This window comes from Lathyrus oleraceus, chromosome 1 (genome assembly GCF_024323335.1).
Source record: "Lathyrus oleraceus cultivar Zhongwan6 chromosome 1, CAAS_Psat_ZW6_1.0, whole genome shotgun sequence".
Classification (NCBI taxonomy): domain Eukaryota; kingdom Viridiplantae; phylum Streptophyta; class Magnoliopsida; order Fabales; family Fabaceae; genus Lathyrus; species Lathyrus oleraceus.
In genome coordinates this window covers 139,946,308-139,965,931 of record NC_066579.1, presented here as the reverse complement: position 1 = coordinate 139,965,931, position 19,624 = coordinate 139,946,308, and the positions used below count along the sequence as shown (strand labels likewise).

At 37.2% G+C, this 19,624-nt stretch overlaps 1 protein-coding gene across 1 annotated transcript; it reads left to right on the top strand.

Moving 5' to 3' along the window:
• The first annotated feature begins 13,024 nt into the window (after positions 1-13,024).
• Positions 13,025-18,928, top strand: LOC127122430 (polyadenylation and cleavage factor homolog 4). Its single transcript, XM_051052773.1, has 6 exons — positions 13,025-13,531; positions 15,346-15,447; positions 15,535-15,795; positions 16,234-17,538; positions 17,643-18,191; positions 18,688-18,928. The coding sequence occupies exons 1-6, from the start codon at positions 13,271-13,273 to the stop codon at positions 18,730-18,732; spliced, it is 2,523 nt and encodes an 840-aa protein (XP_050908730.1). The 5' UTR covers positions 13,025-13,270; the 3' UTR covers positions 18,733-18,928.
• The last annotated feature ends 696 nt before the right edge of the window (positions 18,929-19,624 follow it).

The following is a 19,624-nucleotide window of genomic DNA, read 5'->3' as shown; positions in this document are numbered from 1 at the left end:
TATTAAATCACGCATTTAACATAATAAATAGTGAGCGGTATCTAGCAACACATCACTGCTACCCAAGTCACGAAAATGTCATGTGATCTGACAAAACCTCCTGTGATAATAATTATGTGTATAATTACCACTTTGCCCTTATGTCTATATTGAACACAAGGTATAGACCGTGTCACCCTTGTCCAGTTCAATATTGGGCCCATAGACATTTATCCTGTTACGCAGGATTGGCAAATTCCATCTAGGACACTCATGTCCCTCAGCATGCTTCGTGGAGTACCCATCAACTGTCTTTATGGTTATCCAGTTACGGACAACGTTGGATCAGCAATAAAGCACTCGACTCTACATCTAGGGCCCATAATGGTTTCAGATCGAAGAGCGGTATACACTATTATCACCATGAGAATAACTTATGACACTTTGCATAACTTTCTATATAGTATTCTCATAGCGGGTCAATCCGGTATAAATATTACTCCTAATATTCATACCTATGTTTAAGACTTGATAACTCTTTATCCATGATCCATGGGATGTGATCATCAGTCTATAAACATAATAGTCTTAATGCTTTAATGTTATCCCACTTCACATTAAAGCTCGACTACGGATACTTTAAGAACAGTGCCCTTATGTTTAATGTGTTCTCATGATTAAGTCACACTTAATACATTAAACGGACTATCTATTCTAGGGACTTTATTAATCAACCATAATAAAGAAAATGCCTTTTATTATTAATAAATAATTCGATACAAGTACCAAAAGTATTGGCCTCTAGGGCTTACACCAACAGTCTCCTCAGCAGGAAGTTGCCTAGTGCAATTGATAAAGGGCTTATTTCCCTTTTCATTTATTTTGAAAAGAGGCATCCCCATATGGCGCTTGTTGATGAAGGATTCATTTCCAATTTCTCCAGCCAGGGTAGTTCCCTCGAGAGCATTTGCAGCTTGTCCCCACTAGAGTTTCTAGATCAGAGTTTGATGTTTGTATCTCCTCCGAGTCTGAAGATTTCTTCTAGCATTGAGAACTGGTGGTGAAGATGTTTATTTCCTTCCCTAATGGAGCAAAACGCTATTTCCCCCCTTTGCAGAGTTTCCTCTCCAGCAGATAGAATGGAGTGTTTTGATTGGTGTACATCTAGTTGGTGGTTGTTCCCCATAGAGTTCCACATCATTCCTTAGTAAGCTTCACCAGTAGAGTTTCTTCTCCGACGGATCTTATTGTTGTTTAACCACCTGTCCCCGAGAGAGTTGAAGGAAACTCCCCGACAGATTCTGTTGCATCTTCCTGGCGCCAGGATTGTTGGCTCCTGGAAGATTTCTTCGGTGCAGAGTGTTGCCTCCTTGTAAGACCCTAATTTTGACCCTAAGATCCCTCATGGCATCATATTATTGCACAAGTGCATTGCCTCAAGGATCATGACATGTTTGGCTTCTTAACCCTAGGGGTGGGTTTTGTTTGAGTGTGTTGAGACCACCAAGCATGCTTGTATTGTATATCATTGCTTTTATTATTTGATTAACTAACTAAAAGCACAAAAATATGTCACTAACTCTTTTGGTTTTGAAGCTCAAGTGATCATGTGCTCCAATGCTCCTATGAGGCTCCTAAGCCAAATGCAATGGCTAGATGAAGAAGAGAAAAAGCATGAAAATGGTCCAAAAAGCTCCTAATCATCATATATGTCTCCCAAGTATCTCAATTTTCCAACTTGATCAAGATAACCCAAAGGGCTTGAGGATTGTTTCCCAAGGAAACCCTAATTCCACTATGCTTTGACTATGCCTTGCCCATGAAGCAATTTTAACCTCTGATCAAATTTAATCAATGGAAGTTCTTTAATTCATCATTTTATGCATATATGAGCCTATTTGAGGATCCTCAATCATTTATTCATCAAGATTGAAAGTTGGGCCTTGAAAAGTTTACCAGTCAAAATCATCTGATTAAACTGAGGTCCATGGAGATATAACTTTTGATGTATTTGTTAAATGAAGATGACCCCAGGATCAAACATGTTACTAAGAACAATATGAACAACTTTCATGTTCATCAAAAATCCATTTGAAACTTGGAAGGTCATCATTCATTTCAAAACATTATAGGTCATTTTGACTGAAACCCTAATTTTGGGTCAACTTACCAAGGGCATAATTTCCTTAATTTTTGTGATTTTGAGGTGAGACCAAAAGCATTGGAAATCTTGAGATGTCTAATTCAAATGTTATGTTGGATAAAATTTCATAATCATAAAAGAAATACATGTGATAATACAAAACATTATAGGTCATATTGGACCTAATTCATTGAATTTGAAAAAGTACCCAACTTCAAATGCCCATAACTTTGTCATAGAAAATCCAAATGATGCAAACTTTGAGTCTAAATTGATCATATTGAAAATATATACAATTTGTATTTTTAAGGTTTTTTCATTTGAAGCTTATATCATAAAATCTGAGGGGTTTGATTAAGCTTGCTTTTGGTGAAATTTTTCAAAGTGTTTTGAATTTGTTTTGTACTTGGATTTTCACAGCTAGTTTTCATCAATTTCCAAATGGCAAATGAATTTTTTCCCAACATGACTTTTGTTCATTCTTTCAAGGGATTTCCAACAATTACTCACATTACTCATTTGGATCTACCATTTGTGAGTTTCGAAATTATCTTCATTTATGTGCATTTTGGTATTTTATGATGAAACTTGAGTATGCAAGCTTGTTCAGTCCAATGCACACGACCATTTGCTCTCTACATGATCTCAGCTAGCTTTTGCAACCATCATTGAGCCTTTCACACGCCTATACATGCCCATGCAATGCATTTTCACTTTGCCATGCACATGAAAGAAGTGTGATCATCTTATACTTTCAGCTATAAATAGAGGTTCCCTCTCATTCATTTGGTAACTTTTTGGAGATCTGAATTGTTACAGCATTGAAACCATAGCCATACCAAAGGAATTGTTCAAAAAAATTTCTCACTTTCGAGCTTGAAATTCAGGATCATTAGCTGAGCTTCAAAGCCTAATTCCTTAGCCTTTCACTTCCCCTACATCCATAGATCAAAGAGGAGCAAGGATCTTGAAGGATTCGTGGCTTGAAGTGCTTCAATTTAGAGGTATACATTCAAACTTTTTGGATCTAGAACTCTCAATTCAATGTAGCATTCTTGTGTTTGTGTGGTTTTTTGAAGTCCTCACACTTGAGGCAAGCCATTGGTGCTTTCAATTCATCATTTCATGAGCTTACAGTTTGAACACCACGATCTTATCCTTCACATTTCTCTAAATATAGGAAGAGTAAGGAAGATCCAATGGTACAATGATTATCTCTATCACACGAGCTTCATTTCCATGTCCTTGTTTCCCATTTTCATTAAAACTTTTTTCTCTGCAACTGGTGGCCGGAAGTGGTTGTCTCGCCGGAGAAGATGGTGGTTTCCACCACCATCACCACGTGTGCGCTCTTGTAGCCATTGGATCTGGATTCCACGTTTTAATCTTGTTCATCCGTTATGTTTACTTCATTTAATGCACATTGTGGCGCGTTTGACTTGGATGCATCTTGCGCCCTCACATCTGGATCATTGACTGATGCCACGTCAATTAATAAACTCCATCACGTGGCTGTGGTTTTTTCCATTTATTCTATTTTCTTTTATTTTCAGTTAATTCATTTGATTTTCAAAAATTCATAAAAAAATCATTTGAAGTCATAAAAATATGAGACAAACTCCAATATTTTTCGTGAACAATCTAGTCTCATATTTTGATTTTTAATTATTTTTGTGACTTCATTTGATATTTTTTTATATATTATTTGATTTTTAATAGTTTTAATTCATATTAAAATACTTTCTGACTTTTGAAAAATCCAAAAATATTTTCCTAGCATCTATGGATCATGATAAGTCAATGAAAAATAGTCTCATCAATTTCTTATTTGATTTGAGATTTATTTGAGATTTTAATTCATATTGTGCTATTTTTAATTGTTTTTAATTGCTTTCTGATTTCAAAAATTGATGAGAAAATTAGTCAAAGCTTGTTTAACTATGTTGAACCTATGAGAATTTAATTGGACTTTTTGAAGTTGATTTGAATTGAATTTGAGGTTTGACCTTATTTGTTTATTTTATATTTGCATTTTATTTTAATTCAAAAAATACCAAAAAAATATTGTTGACTTGTTGACTTGTTATCTTCATTTCTTTTTTGTTTGGTGTTGATTGAGGATGATTTGATTCACATTTGATCAATTGGATTTGGTGGTTGTCTTCTTTTCCCCTCTCTTTCATCTTCATCCCTTTCTTTCCATCAATGGCAAATGAGTTAAAGTCTTATGGTTGGTTTTGACAAATAAGAGGTTTAACCTTCTTTGATCCAAACCAAACTCAACTTGATCCATGATCAAGTGAGTTATTTTGTGTCCAAGATAGGTTGCTTCTTGGTCAAGCAAATAACCTAAAGTCAATACAAGGTCTTTCCCCTTTTGTTTTGGCATGGTAAGTTTATGGAGCTTGGCTTACTAGTCATGATCTCTAACTTGTGTTCTTTGCCTATATTTTTATTGACCGACCTCAGATAGGTGTGACTACTACATTAGTCAATTTACGATTGCTTAACATAGCGCTACATTGTCTTATGACAAGCTAACATAACATTACTAACTACTAACTTTAATTTGAGCATTTAATTTCTTGTCATTTACTTTTAATGTCATTTATTTCTTGCTCATTATTCATATTGATTTTCACTTTGCTCACTTGAGCACATATTTTATGTTTATGTCATTTTTCTTTTGCTCATTTGAGCCCTTTATTGTGTATAAATATATTGCTATTTTGTGTTTGCTTTGTGTTTGTTTTGTGTGAACCAAATGCAAAAGGAGAAAGGACTTAGAATTAGGAATTACCTATGCTTAAAGGAGTTCAATAATAACTATGCATCATGCCTTTAGAATGCAAAAATTTGTTGAAGAGCAACTATGCCTCATGCCTTTAGAATGCTAAAATTCAAAGTTGACCTCAAAGGACTTCTCCTCCAAACTTATTATTTGTCCATTCCCCTTATTGTGTTGTGAACTTTTTTATGTTTGCTCTTGTGTGATAGGGATCCCATCTTGAGATTGTGAAAAGAGGACCATTGTCATGAGTAGCCAAGTTAAGAGCCAAGCCAAGTGGAGATCCTAGGAGCTTGAATTCAAATTGTTTGATTGCTTGTTTGTGTGCTAAGTCCAAAGGAAAGGAGCATCTTGAGTCATCTCTATGACTTCAAGAAAAGGAACTCCAAGGGTTTATCTTTCCCCTCTTATCTTTGTATGCTTTAGGAATAACCCTTCTCTTATTCTCCTCACTTTAACCAAGCCAAAAATCTTTTTCTTCAAACTTTGACTTTGTTTCAAATTAGAAACCTATGCCTTAAGCCTTTGACTTTTCAAAACTCTTTTCATAAATACTCATTTGTAAATAATCTTAATCCAACTTTGACTTCATTTTGCAAATAAATCTAACTTGTAAATACAACTCATTTCAAGTTGTTTTGTGGTTCCAATGGCCATTTGTTAAAACCCTTTCAAAAACATTAGTCATAGGTTTGAGTTATCATAGTGTTTGATGTAAATCTCACCTCATCCTTAGTGTTGGATTATAAGCCTTCCATGCTTATTATAGGGTTAACCCCTCACTAGCATGTTGAAGCCTTCCTCACATGGTGGATTGTTGGTTTAGGTTGAGTTTTCTCCCTTTGATAACAAAAGACCTTAAGGCTTTTGATTAAAATCAATTCACCAATCTTTGAGATTTTTACCCCGAACTACGAGGTTTTGATCCTCCTTTATGATGGTACGTAGGCAATGAGTCCATACATTCAAATAATAAAATTTGTAAATATAATCTATTCTCCTCTCATCCCTCCAATCTTTTGCACAAATATTTTCCCAAATACCAACCTACAACACATATTTGCAAAAAGGGTTCCCTTAGAGTACTAAGGATGTTTTGGGTGCGTAAAACCTTCCCATTTCATAACCAACCCCCTTACCTAGATCTCTGACATTTTTATTAGTTTTTGATTTGAAAAACTTCTTACTTGGCTTTTGTTCGCTTTTTAGCCTTTCCTTTGGACAAATAAAAGTGTGGTGGCGACTCGAATTGTATGTTGACTTTTGGTTTAGTCAATAAACCTAAAGGTAACAAAAACCCCGCTACAGAAAAGTGGCGACTCTACTGGGGACAACTGGTTGCCCCGTGGGTTTAGCCTACTTTTTGCTTGTATGTGTTGTATGTTTATATTTATTTGTGGCATATTTTTGTGCAAATTTGGGATGAATGTATTGTTTGTAATGTATGAATTGCTTGATATATTAATTTCTTGTATGCTTGGTGGTTTCTTGTGAGATGAGTTCTATGCCCGAACTCGAGTACACTTATGATAGGAGAATGGCATAGTCTTGTTGACTTATGTGGAGTTATTCCTTAACAAGTTACCTTGCAAGTCCATTCACTTGGTGGAGGTCTTATTGGGATCACTGATGTCACACGAGTAGTCGTGGTTAGGCATTACTCTTTCCAATAGTAACCCTAGAAACCAAGGACCTTAGATACCTAGCCCATCTTGGCCTATTTTAGGACGTAGTGCGAAGGTCGTTCAAGTGTAAGCCTTGAGGTGATTGTTACGTGATACTACACTCATAAGAGTCTCTCTTGAGAATATTTTTGGAATACGAGTAGTCGTCTTATCTGATAATATCCGAAAGATGGGATGATGACTATGGGAACCTTTTAGAACATGATCGTCAGGTTTAACCATAGTACACTCCCATTTGGTGGTTCTTAACCGAGACTCCATGCTCGTCACTTACAACAAACCCGTGATTCGCGGTCGGTTCGTTCTCGTATATCCTCAATATCAATGGAACTTGGGTGTTGATAAGGTGTAAACCATAATCCACCAAAATGGATGATTTATATTGACGATGACTTGAGCCATCCCGTGACCTTTGTGTGGTGTGACTTGTTGCATCCATGCATTCATGCATTCATTCACATTCATGCCATCAACAATAAAGATTTTACAAGAAACTTAAGAGGTCTATTTGCAAATTTTCAGACATGGATAATCAAAGAAGGAATACGAAGAAGTACAGTTTCAGACAACCCAACTTGAAAGAGTTAAGGAGTTTGGCATCTTATGTATTAAAGCCCTTGGAATTCAAAGCTCGCCATGGGAAGCTTCTGTCTATTCTTTCTACTAAGGTGGATGAGGGTCTGATGAGTGTGTTGGTACAATTCTACGATCCTCTGTATCGGTGCTTTACTTTTCCGAATTTCCAGTTTTTGCCTACCCTAGAGGAGTATGCATATCATGTGGGTATACCTATTCTTGATCAGTTACCATTCAGTGGTTTAGAGAAGATTACGTCTTCTCAAGAGATTGCTGACATGCTTCATATGGATGTATCTGACATTGTTGCCAATATGACTACCAAAGGTGGAATTCGAGGTCTCCCATATGAGTTTCTGATTGTCAAAGCTACCTTGTTTGGGAAGCCCATGAGTAAGGAAGCTTTTGAAGCCATATTTGTACTCCTCATCTATGGGCTAGTGTTATTTCCCAACATCGACAACTTCGTGGATGTGAACGCTATTAGGATTTCTCTTCTCTTAATCCCGTTCCGACTTTGTTGGGTGACACTTATTTCTCTTTGCATATGAGGAATGCAAAGGGTGGTGGCGCCATTGTGTGTTGTCTGCCTCTGTTGTACAAGTGGTTTATTTCGTACTTGCCTCAAACGCTTACCTTCAAGGAGAACAAGGGATGTCTACGGTGGTCCACAAGGCTCATGTTTCTCACTAATGATGATATTTCTTGGTATAATCGTGTTTATGATGGTGTTCAGATTATTGACTCTTGTGGTGAGTTCTCCAATGTACCTCTTCTTGGTACATATGGTGGAATTAACTACAACCCTGCTTTGGCTCGCCGTCAGCTTGGGTTCCCCTTAAAGGATAAACCTAATAACATTTCGTTTGAAGGATTATTATTTCAAGAGGGTAAAGATCCCAAAAACTTGAAGGATAGGATGGTCCGCGTCTGGCACAAAGTTCATAGGAAAGGGAGGAATGAGCTTGGTCCGAAGAATTGTATTGCTTTGGAACCTTACACCTCTTGGGTAAGGAAGAGAGCCATTATGTACCGCATGCCATACGAGTATCCGAGAACTGCCCCTATGGTTATAGTTAGGCCTTCAACCTTCCCTAATCAAGTAGTAGAGGAGTTGAGAGACGAAGACCAGTCGCGTGTATGGGTTCGTGAGCGTGAATAACTTCTTCAGCAGCTCAAGGATAAGGATGCAATGATAGAGTTTCTAGAGCATCAGGTTATTGATGAGCCTGATGATGTAGTTACTTCTCTCCTTCCTCGCTTGTCTAGGTTTTGGAAGAGGAAGTATGATTAGCTCGCCAAGAAGAAGGCCGATATGGAAGCAGCTTATGAGAGAGAGGTGAAGAGGCTTCGTGCGACTTGTCATCCGATCTCGAAGGCTTTGAACGATTGCTTCTAGGGCTCCATAGGATGTTCATTCTCCTTTTCTCTTGTATTGTATTTGGTTACCGAAACTGTACTACTTCTTTGGTATAAAATGTTTCCAAATATTATATTGCTATGAGTATCCCATATATGTCTTAAAAAGTTCAATATTTTCAAACATTTGCAAATAAATCTTTGTAAAGTTCCTCTGATAAAAACAAATCATATGCACCAAGCATTGCATGCATCATATGCATAAGCAGGTTTTGGTTCTGAGCTCTGATACAGTGGTCTAACTCTTTGCTCTTAATTTATTTGGAAGACAAGCTGACGCACCGGTATAACACCCGAGCAAATCATCAGAAGATCATGGAACACCTCGAACAAGAGAACAGGGATCTGAAGGAAGAGATTGTCAGACTGACTACCATGATGGAGTCAGTCCTGGCTGCGCAAAGTCAAGCTTCACCAACTCCTGCAACTCCTCCCGCGAGGACTGTCGTCTTCGAAGTGGTTACTTCAACGGTGCCTGCTGCCACCACTCACTTCGCTCCGACTCTGTCAGCTGGATTCCCTTGGGGAATGCCATCTAATTTTGTACTAGAGGGTTTCGCTCCCACTCTTGCTTCTATGCCGACATCTAGCCCGGTCCTGTCTGTACCATCATCTGTAGTGCATACCTTACCTCGTGCGGAAGACACCATTTATCATTCCGAGCCATCTGAGGGTCCAGACGTATATGAGAAAATGGATGAGATGAAAGATCAATTCCTTGAGTTGCGCAAGGAACTGAAGACTTTGAGAGGTAAGGACCTTTTTGGGAAGAGTGCTGCTGAATTGTGCTTGGTGCCCAACGTAAAAATCCCAGTTAAATTTAAAGTGCCTGACTTTGAGAAGTACAAGGGAAACACGTGCCCACTCAGCCATCTTGTGATGTATGCTCGTAAGATGTCAACCCAAACAGACAATGATCAACTGTTGATTCACTACTTTCAAGACAGCCTGACAGGTGCTGCGCTCCGGTGGTATATGGGGCTAGAAAGTGCAAGCATCCGCACTTTCAATGATCTTGGAGAGGTGTTCGTAAAACAGTATAAGTACAATGTGGACATGGCTCCAGACAGGGATCGGTTGAGGGCGATGTCTCAGAAAGACAAGGAGACCTTCAAGGAATACGCCTAGAGGTGGCGAGAATTGGCAGCTCAAATAGTGCCACCCTTTGAGGAAAAGGAGATGACAAAGATCTTCCTGAAGACTTTGAGCTCTTTCTATAACGAGCGCATGATTGCTAGTGCTCCCTCAGACTTTACTGAAATGGTAAATATGAGGATGAGGCTAGAAGAGGGAGTCCGTGAAGGACGTCTGTCCCGTGATGATAATTCGGCAAAGAAGTATGGAGGATTTGCCAGGAAAAAGGAAGGGGAGACTCATGCTGTTTCTTCCCATAATAAGAGAAGGCCCTTTGTGAGGAGGAAAGAAGTCCGACCAACTGTTAATTAACACCAGGTGGCTCATATAGCACCTGCTTTCCGAGAAGTTCAACAACAACCACAACAACAACATCGTCAACAACAACAGGCTTACCAGCCTCACAACAATAACAACACCAACACCAACAACTATGAGAGGAGGAGGGTGACTTTTGACCCAATTCCTATGACCTTTGCTGAACTTTATCCTTCCTTAATCGATAGGAAGCTGATAACTCCGCATGATCCTCCTACTGTGCCAGCTAATCCTCAGTGGTGGTACAAGCCCGAACTTCACTGTGTGTATCATTCCGGTGCTCCCGGACATGACGTGGAGAATTGTTTTCCTTTGAAGACCAAGGTGCAAGACCTGGTGAGGAGTGGGATACTATTCTTTGAGGACGTAGGCCCTAATGTGAAGAAGAGCCCAATGCCCGAGCATGGGAAAACAGCTGTCAATATGGTTCAGGGGCGCCCTGGCAAATACAAAGTCCTTTATATGAACGACATAAGGCAATCCTTGGTAGAAATGCATAAGCTGTTGTATGAACACAATCATTATGAGCAATATCATGATAGGTGCCAGGTGTGCACTATCAATGAAAGAAGATGCCGTCAAGTGAGAAGGGACATCCAAGAGATGTTGGACCAAGGGATGATTGAGATACTTCAAACGGTGGTAGATATGTTTGGAGGTCGAGATTATTTGTTCTTGGATGGGTGGGGATCACCAGCTACCCGCGTTTTACCATTTAGTGGTGCTATTGCACCTTTTGCTTTCGGTCTTGTGGACGATTAAGAACACCCAATAACAATAAATAAATTCAATATCTAATACCGAGTTATTTCATCATGACCATGCATTGTATGATTATACTCAATCAAATGTCTATTATATATTCCTCTTGCATATGTAGGAGGGGAAAATCTCATATAGGTTACTCAAGTCCTTCTATAATACTCATTTAATACCTAGTTATCTACAATCAAAGGTACTAAAGTGATCAACTCCTTATGTAAGAACTATAAAGGTTTCAAGTCAAATGATATGTATACCACTATCATTATGAGAATAACTTATGGCACTTACATAATATATTATATAGTATTCTCATGATAAGTAAATTCAGTATAAATATTACTCATGACGTGTATATCTATGTATCTCATTTATATTACATGTGAGATATAATCATCGATCTACTCACAAAATATTATCTACAAATTATTCTTATCCTATTTAATACTAAGCTTTGACTACATATACTTTTGAAATAACATCTATATATTTTATGATGCCTTAGTGAAATTGTTGGTCAATAATGAAAAATACCCAAAATGCTCTTCAAAATGTGTTTTAGACCATTAAGTAACTAACAAATAAATAATTAGTATAAGAGATTTGAAGATTTTAAATAGAAGGTTTTAAAGATCTTAAATTCTAGAAGTCGACAATAAAATATTAATCTCATAAAATGTTAAGATCTTTGTTGGGTCATCAATTTAGGGGTCAACACAAGAGAGCATTTTTATTTTGCGGTTTTTCTTTAAGAGCATGCCGCCATTGACACTTTTCAACAAAACACATTCTACCCACCATCTATGGTGAGTACTTTCGATACAAGTGAGTATGTCCCTTCACTCGAACCAAACTCTGATACCACCATCAGGTCATCAATTTGGGGGGTCAACACAATGAAGCATATTTGCTCTAAGATTTTTCTTTAAGAACAACACACTTTTGTGAGAGACACACCACACACTCATCCAAAACCTTAAGATGATAGGTATGTGAGATCTCCAACTTATAAATGCTCAAGTCTCCATATTTTTAACCAATGTGGGACTTCCCCGCACTACTCAACTTGTTTTTCTCAACAATCTTAACCTTAAATACACATGTGTTTTAATTTTAAAATATCTCACATTCGATAATGAGTCTTGGATCAAAATTATGGGAGGCAAAACGGGTCAGACCCGTCGAGCATGTCCGTTTTACCTGCACTTTGGTGTGGGGAGGGCCAAGGGTTTAGGCCCGCACCCCCTAATGTGTCCATTCCGCTAGGGGTGACAAAATGGGTCGTCCTCCCCGCCACACCTTAAGCCCGTAAAAAAAGGACGGGACGGGCAAGCCCGCCAAATGAAGTTAGGCTTAAAAATCTAGCTCGCCCTGCCAAGGTGGCGTGTTGGCAGGCGACGGACTTACCCACCTATTTTTTAATTTATTTCTTTTTCATTTTTTAAATTGATTAATATGCTTATTTTTATATTTTAATTTGACTTTTCACTTATTTTTTAAAATATTTTTTTATAAAGCATTTTTTAACAAATTTTACTTAAAAAAATATTGCATATATTCACTAATAAATATATAAAATAGAATCGTCAACAAGTATCACTAAAAAATATTGCATATATTCACTAATAAATATATAAAAACTATATTTTAAGTGTTTGATAACTAGGTTGGCGGACCAACCCGCCCATTTTTTTGGCGGGCTTAAGGCGGACGAGCTTAAAGTGGGCGGCCTAAGTGGGTTGGCAGACAAAAAATCCAAACTTAACCCAACCCGCCATTTTATGGCGGGTGCGCGGGGTGGCCCGACGGGCCAAGATCCGTTTTGCCACACCTACATCCCGCCCCATCCCATTTTTTATGGCCTTTTGCGGCACATACATTTACATGATTTTTTTTTATTTTTATGCTTAAAAAGTGCAGTGTCCGCAGACCCATCCCGCCCTCATATTTAGTGCGGGATGAGTCAAAATTTTAGATTCGCACCCTCACATATTTCTTATCCCATCTAATTTTTTACGGGTTTTTGTGAGATGGACTTAATCGGGACGGATATGCCCGTTGCAACCTCTAATCAAAGCGACACCTCAAGATCATTTAAATTCATTGTCCCTTCGTGATTATTTTTGATAATCAATAATATTTTATTTACTTTTTATATGTATATTAATTCAATAATATTTTATTTATTTGATATTTAATTCTGAGAATGGAAAAAATATCTCCCCAAGATTTTGTAATAAGAAAAATCTATATATCTACTTCATCAGTCATAAATTCAGAAGCACATGCAGGGTTTGTGTTTCGTTTGTTGAATCACAATTCCGAATTTGTGAGACGCAACTACTCTCACAACCCGATTCAAACCCAAAGCGCTACTTTCAAAATCAATTTTCTCATGTTTCAATTTCGCCCAAATTCAAAACCCTAACCCTAAAATTCCATTCCTCGATAGCTTTTCTCCGCAACATGAGCAATGAGAATGGACAGAAACCCCCACCGTCGATACTGGTTGGTCGATTCAAGGCTTTGTTGAAGCAACGTGAAGATGACCCAAGGCTGAGAAATTCGCAACCTTCAACAGAAGAAATTGTTCAGATTTACGAGTCGTTATTGGCTGAACTCACGTCTAATGTGAAACCTATCATCACTGATCTTACAATCATTGCTGAACAACATAGGGAACATGCTAGAGGAATCGCTTATGCTATTTGCGCTCGTATTCTCGAGGTTTTCATTTTTTCCTTTTTACCCTCTTGTAAACCTCAACACCATTGTTCCGATCAAAAGCTATCGTTGTTTCAATTCTCGCTACTTCAATTGATATCTATTTTCTGTTTTTTTATTCATTTATTTTTAATTTTATGAGCTTATGTTTATTGCGGCGTTATAGATAGGAAAAAGTTTTGATTTTTGTTTTCATTCCCTTTGCTGGGTTTCAGAACTCTGACAATTTTCTTAATCAATTAATCATTTGTTTATTTGGGAATTGGAAATTTAAAGGAATGGTTTTGATGTAATTGTAATCATGTTAAAACAATTAGTAACTTCTGGGCATTTCAATAACAAAGGGTAAAATTAAGGATTCAAGTAAGTATACTCCAACACACATTTGAGCACTTAAAAATGAATTCAAGAGCTTATAAGAATTGAAGAGTCTACAAAGTGTTATCGAACGCGAACGCGGTTGGCGGATTATGGCAGCCAGTCCAAAACTTTTCGTATAATAATAACAATGAGGTTTATGGCCTATGGTGGATATAATAAACATTCTGACTGTGGCTGGCGCGAAATCCGCCATGTCATACCACTGTGCTGCTGTCATGGTGATAATTTGACAACGTTGGGAATACTATAATATTATTTAATTTTTAAAGGATTTAAGCAGGCATGTCATCTGCTCTAGTTGTAATACTGTATTCTAAATCTTTATGGTTTTTCATCTCTGATTTTGTGTGTGTGTTTGTGATGAGTTACTAGTGTTTGAGCTTGGTCGTAATTTTGAATTGAACTGAGACTGATCAATGAGCAAGGCTGCAATTGAATGTTAAATAAATTCTTAATTAAGATGAGCGATTTTGGTACATTAGCATATGCTTAACGAGTAAATATTAGGTTGAGTATCTTGTCTTGCACCATTCATATAAGACTATTGATAACCCATGTTACTTTACATATATTGCATGCCTATGTCATTTTGTAGCACTATTTACAGTGTAGTATATTTGCGAAGATTATATATGTTGGGTTGTTGGTGTCAACTTAGTGTCAGTTGGGTCATTTTAAGAGAATTCTATCTATTATATATCTTGATTCTGTGTATTGATTTCATCACTTTGGCATTTCAGAATAACATAACATATTCATAAATGTTTCACGTTCTATCCCAAGGCTCATCACCAATTTCTATCATTTTCATCAATACCTATATTGCCAATTTTCAATCATCTTACTATGCTACTTACACTTTTAGTATTTCCTTGGAAAGAATGTTTTTTCATCATTTGCATTCAAAGTAACTTGCTCATATGTTTACTTTATCTTTGTCGGTATGGGCGTTCTCAAAGGCGGAATAATTTTAAATTGTTTAATTATGATACTAATGCCTCTTCTTAGATATGTTTGCATGGGCATTATTTGCCGATATCAATGGAAAATCTCAAGTTTGATTCTTTGTTGGAAAAATGATCCCGGGTCTTTTACTAAAGTATTGATTCTTAACCTATCCTGTGTCAATTTTTTCATCTTAGAGATTAATCGTCACTAATCTCTCTTCTGAAAATTGGAACTTTGTAGAATTGTTTAAAGAATTTGGTAAATAAATGTGTATTAAAGCATTTTAGTGAAACTTCAAAAAACATAACACTTTAGGCAAAATGTTGTAACTGACGTGCTATTGAGTTTGGTGCAAGGAGAATAACCCCTTTTTCTGTATTATATTTCATTTTGTAATTTAGTTGATAGTGTGCAGTATAAGTATTCCTATTATTCGAATCTTCGCTGTTTGTATGGTTCTGCAATTTTTTGAAGCTATCTTTTTCCAGGTGTCTGCAGATCATAAGCTTCCTTCACTCTATCTCTTGGACAGTGTTGTGAAGAATGTTGGCCAGGAATATGTTCGATACTTCTCATTACGTCTACCCGAAGTAAGTTAATTCAAGTTATATTAATAATTTGAATTCCTAAATAATTTAATTCTGTTATTAAAACTCGTAGTTCTATTGTCTACCAAGGTTTTCTGCGAGGCATACAGACAGGTTAATCCAAGTTTGCATTCTGCCATGCGACATCTCTTTAGTACCTGGTCAAAAGTTTTCCCTCCCTCTGTCTTACGGAAGATTGAAGTGCAATTGCAATTTTCTCCAGCAGTTAATAATCAACCATCAAGTGTTAATCCCCTCAGGGCTTCTGAATCTCCTCGGCCAACTCATGGGATACATGTTAACCCAAAATACATAAGACAAATGGAACACTCTACTTCAATTATGGATAGTGTAAGTTTTATTTTCAAATATGTACTTCTTATAAACTATTGTGGATGGACAGCATCTCATTTGCTTTCATATTAATAAGGATGTGTTTAGCATCATTAATTTGCATGTATTCAGAAAGAAAAAAAAGAAACTGGTTACATATAACCAGAGAACCCAATGTGGCTTTTTTGTGGAAAATATCTTAATTTTGTGCAGATATTCTGGATCTCACTCAGCAATTTGTTTGTAAAATCTTCTGTATTTAAATATTTTAATTTTCGCTGAGGCAGTGAAAGTCATGGATAACGTATTAAATGCTTCTATTTCCTTGTATCCAATTAGCACTTTGTTGTATGAGAAATTGATTCTGTTGTATCTGTTAGTGTTCTCTGGCAACAGAGAGATCCTGCAAACTACTACAGGATACATTCTGACATTGTGTTGGTTTCATCCTGTCAGGTTGTGGGTGAAAGGTTAGGTTCACCAGGAACTGTAGGAAATGGAAACTTTGGCCTTGCAGCTAATAAGGTTCATCAATTTGTGCCAAATAGGGTTGGCAAATCCTCTTCACCATCAAGAGTTGAACTTGATAGGCATATGCCCACATATATGGATGAATATGTAGTTGACAATTCTGCTGGCAGGACAGTTGAGAGAGAATCTCCTCATCACGCCGTTGATTATAGACTAGTTAAAGGATTAGGTAGAGAAGAAGAGTTGCGTGATTGGCCGCGAAAGCAGTTTTCTGGTGATGGTCCAAAGAGATTTCCAACTTCTGTGACGTACAGTCTTAGTAACGGACAACCACGCCAAAATCCAAGAGCTCTAATTGATGCCTATGGTAGTGACAAAAGCCAAGAAACTTCTGGCAGTAAGCCTTTGTTAGTTGAGCGGCTGGATAGAAATGGCATGGATAAGGTTGTGACAACATCATGGCAGAACACTGAAGAGGAGGAATTTGATTGGGAAGATATGAGTCCAACACTAATGGACCATAGTAGAAACAATGGTTTCCTGCAACCAACTAGTGGTTTTTCCTCAGAAAAGCCTGTTACTCTTCCAGGCAGTGCAACTTCTTCAGTGTCAAGGATGTTTCATGGTCTCAAGTCTAATATGGAGTACCGTCCACCAGTTTTGCCGGGAACTTTTGAAATAAGGAACTCTATAAATGCGCTTGCTCCTCGTCCTCCCAGCTTAAATCCTACATTTCCATTTAAGAATCCTGTTAGGAATCCATTTGAATCAATAAATGCTAATAGTACCATTGTGAGTCATGGTCTAAATAGACCATTTCCGATCCATGAACAATCGTTGCCCGGTGCTGAGAATAATGACATCAGTAAAAGAAACCAGTATCAGTTACCTAATCAGCTAGCTGGTCTGATTTCATCTAATCCGCAAAACCCTGTACAAGCACCTCAGTTACAGTTTTTTCCATCTCAGGATCCAGCAGCATCACAATTTAGTTATAGGCCCTCTTTGCAAGGACATGGTGCTGCTATAAGTACCCCCATGTCAAATGCCCGACCTGTTATGCCATTCCCTTTGCCTGGCCAAAGAACTGCAAACAACTCTTTTCATTTCCAGGGAGGACCGTTGCGGCCTTTACCCCCAGCCGGTCCACATGCTCCATCCCAGATGCTGCCTCATCCCAATCCTAGTCCTTTTGTTTCAAGCCAACAGCCCACAGTTGGATATTCTAATTTGATTAATTCACTCATGGCCCAAGGTGTAATCTCGTTGGCTAATCAAGCCCCTGCACAAGTAACTAAATATATCCCAAGTTCGATTTTTATATTCCCATTTTTCTTCCATTTTTTATTTAATGTAAACCAATTTTGTAATTAAATTAAATTATATATTTGTAGGATTTTGTTGGAATTGAGTTTGATCCAGATATTCTGAAGGTCCGTCACGATTCTGCAATCAAAGCCTTATATGGTGATCTTCCTAGACAATGCACAACTTGTGGCCTCCGTTTTAAATCCCAAGATGAGCACAGCAGTCACATGGATTGGCATGTGACTAAGAACCGTATGTCTAAAAACCGTAAGCAAAAACCCTCTCGCAAGTGGTTTGTGAGTGAGACGATGTGGCTTAGTGGTGCAGAGGCATTGGGAGCTGAATCAGCTCCAGGGTTTTTGCCAACCGAGACTACTGAGGAAAAGAAAGAAGATGAAGAGTTGGCGGTTCCTGCTGAAGAGGACCAAAATACATGTGCATTATGTGGAGAGCCTTTTGATGAGTTTTACAGTGATGAAACGGAGGAGTGGATGTATAGAGGAGCTGTATACCTTAACGCGCCTAACGGAATAACAGCAGGCATGGACAGGTCGCAGTTAGGCCCCGTTATCCATGCTAAATGCAGATCTGAATCTACTACCACCCCGTCTGAAGATTTTGTGATGGATGAAGGGGTATGCGTTTCTCATATTCTTTACTTATCTAGGCTCCTGTCTTGTTTTTCTTCCACTCTAACTCATCGACAAGCATTTTGATCCTTAGACCAATACTGGCAGACTAAAATTCTTACCAACTTTACTTGTCATGTTTTCACTTTCCCATTTGTAAAAAATGTTTTCGGGGAGCGATATAGAGGTCCCGAATTCTGCAGCCATATTATTCTTTTCGTGCCGTAATTCTGTGTCTTTAAGTGATGATCAACCCATCATATTGTAAATTGCACATTTTTTATTAAATGCAAGTGCAATATCCTGTTTTTTCCCCATCTACTTCAATGTCCTGTTTTGAACGAACACTTGTTAATGTTAACAACTGCAAAAATTGTGCCTATTTAATCTGTACTATCTTTGCATGATGTTTTTATTTCATGTGGATTTGGGCTTGTGTGCTGATATGCTTCAAGCTGTCTTCAGCAAATAATTATTCTTTTGTTCTCTCTTATGTATGCAGGGCACCTATGAAGAAGGAAATGAAAGAAAACGAATGCGGGTCTGACTAAAGTCGACAAATTTTTGTTCGCTGTAACTTATGAGTTTCAGATAAATGTATGCTTTTACATTTATTTTTTTAAAAGTAGAGCAGAATCTTCTAAAATACACAGGCCTCTTGCCTAAGTTATGTACATGTATAGTTGCTCCTGTAACATGCATATTTTATTGCAGAGAAAGGTTGGTTACATTTAGCCTGCAAATTTTCAGTTCCTTACATTTATTGTACTTAAACAAGCTTTCAAAATTTCCATTTCTATTGCACGATTTCTTGGATGGAGAACAGAGCAGGAAGCTAGAGGCTGTTTTTTAGCAGGGAATTGGCAAAGGATCCATGAACACTTACTGTTTGAATTGTTGTATTGTATTCATTATAATTGGTTCACTGATGAGAGAGAATACTACAGATATTTTACATTGTTTTCCTTCTATAACTATTTCAGCTAGACATTTTGTTTTACTGTCAATGGATCTTTCTATGAATGTTATTTAATTGCTTTTCCTCTATTGTTTTTTTTTGTTCCAAAATATTTATTTGTGATCTTAAAACCTACTCATTTATGATTCAACATATTAAAGGAGAGATTAGTGAAAAGTTCGCTGCAATAAGCACGCATCCACACACAAGGGGTCAGTTTGTTTTATCATTAAAAAAATGGATTTTTTGTTTGTATTTTTGAAAATGGATTCTACAAAAATGTGTTTTGTATTTTTGAAAATGGATTCTACAAAAATGTTTTTTAAAATATTATAAGTTTTTCTAAATTTATTTTTTATAAATTAAAAGATTGAATTGTCCATTCTATAACATAATATACATTATTGAAGATCAAAACATAATCAAAATCATAATTTTTTCAAAAATTTGTATCTTAAAAATGATTTTTATGAAAAACTAT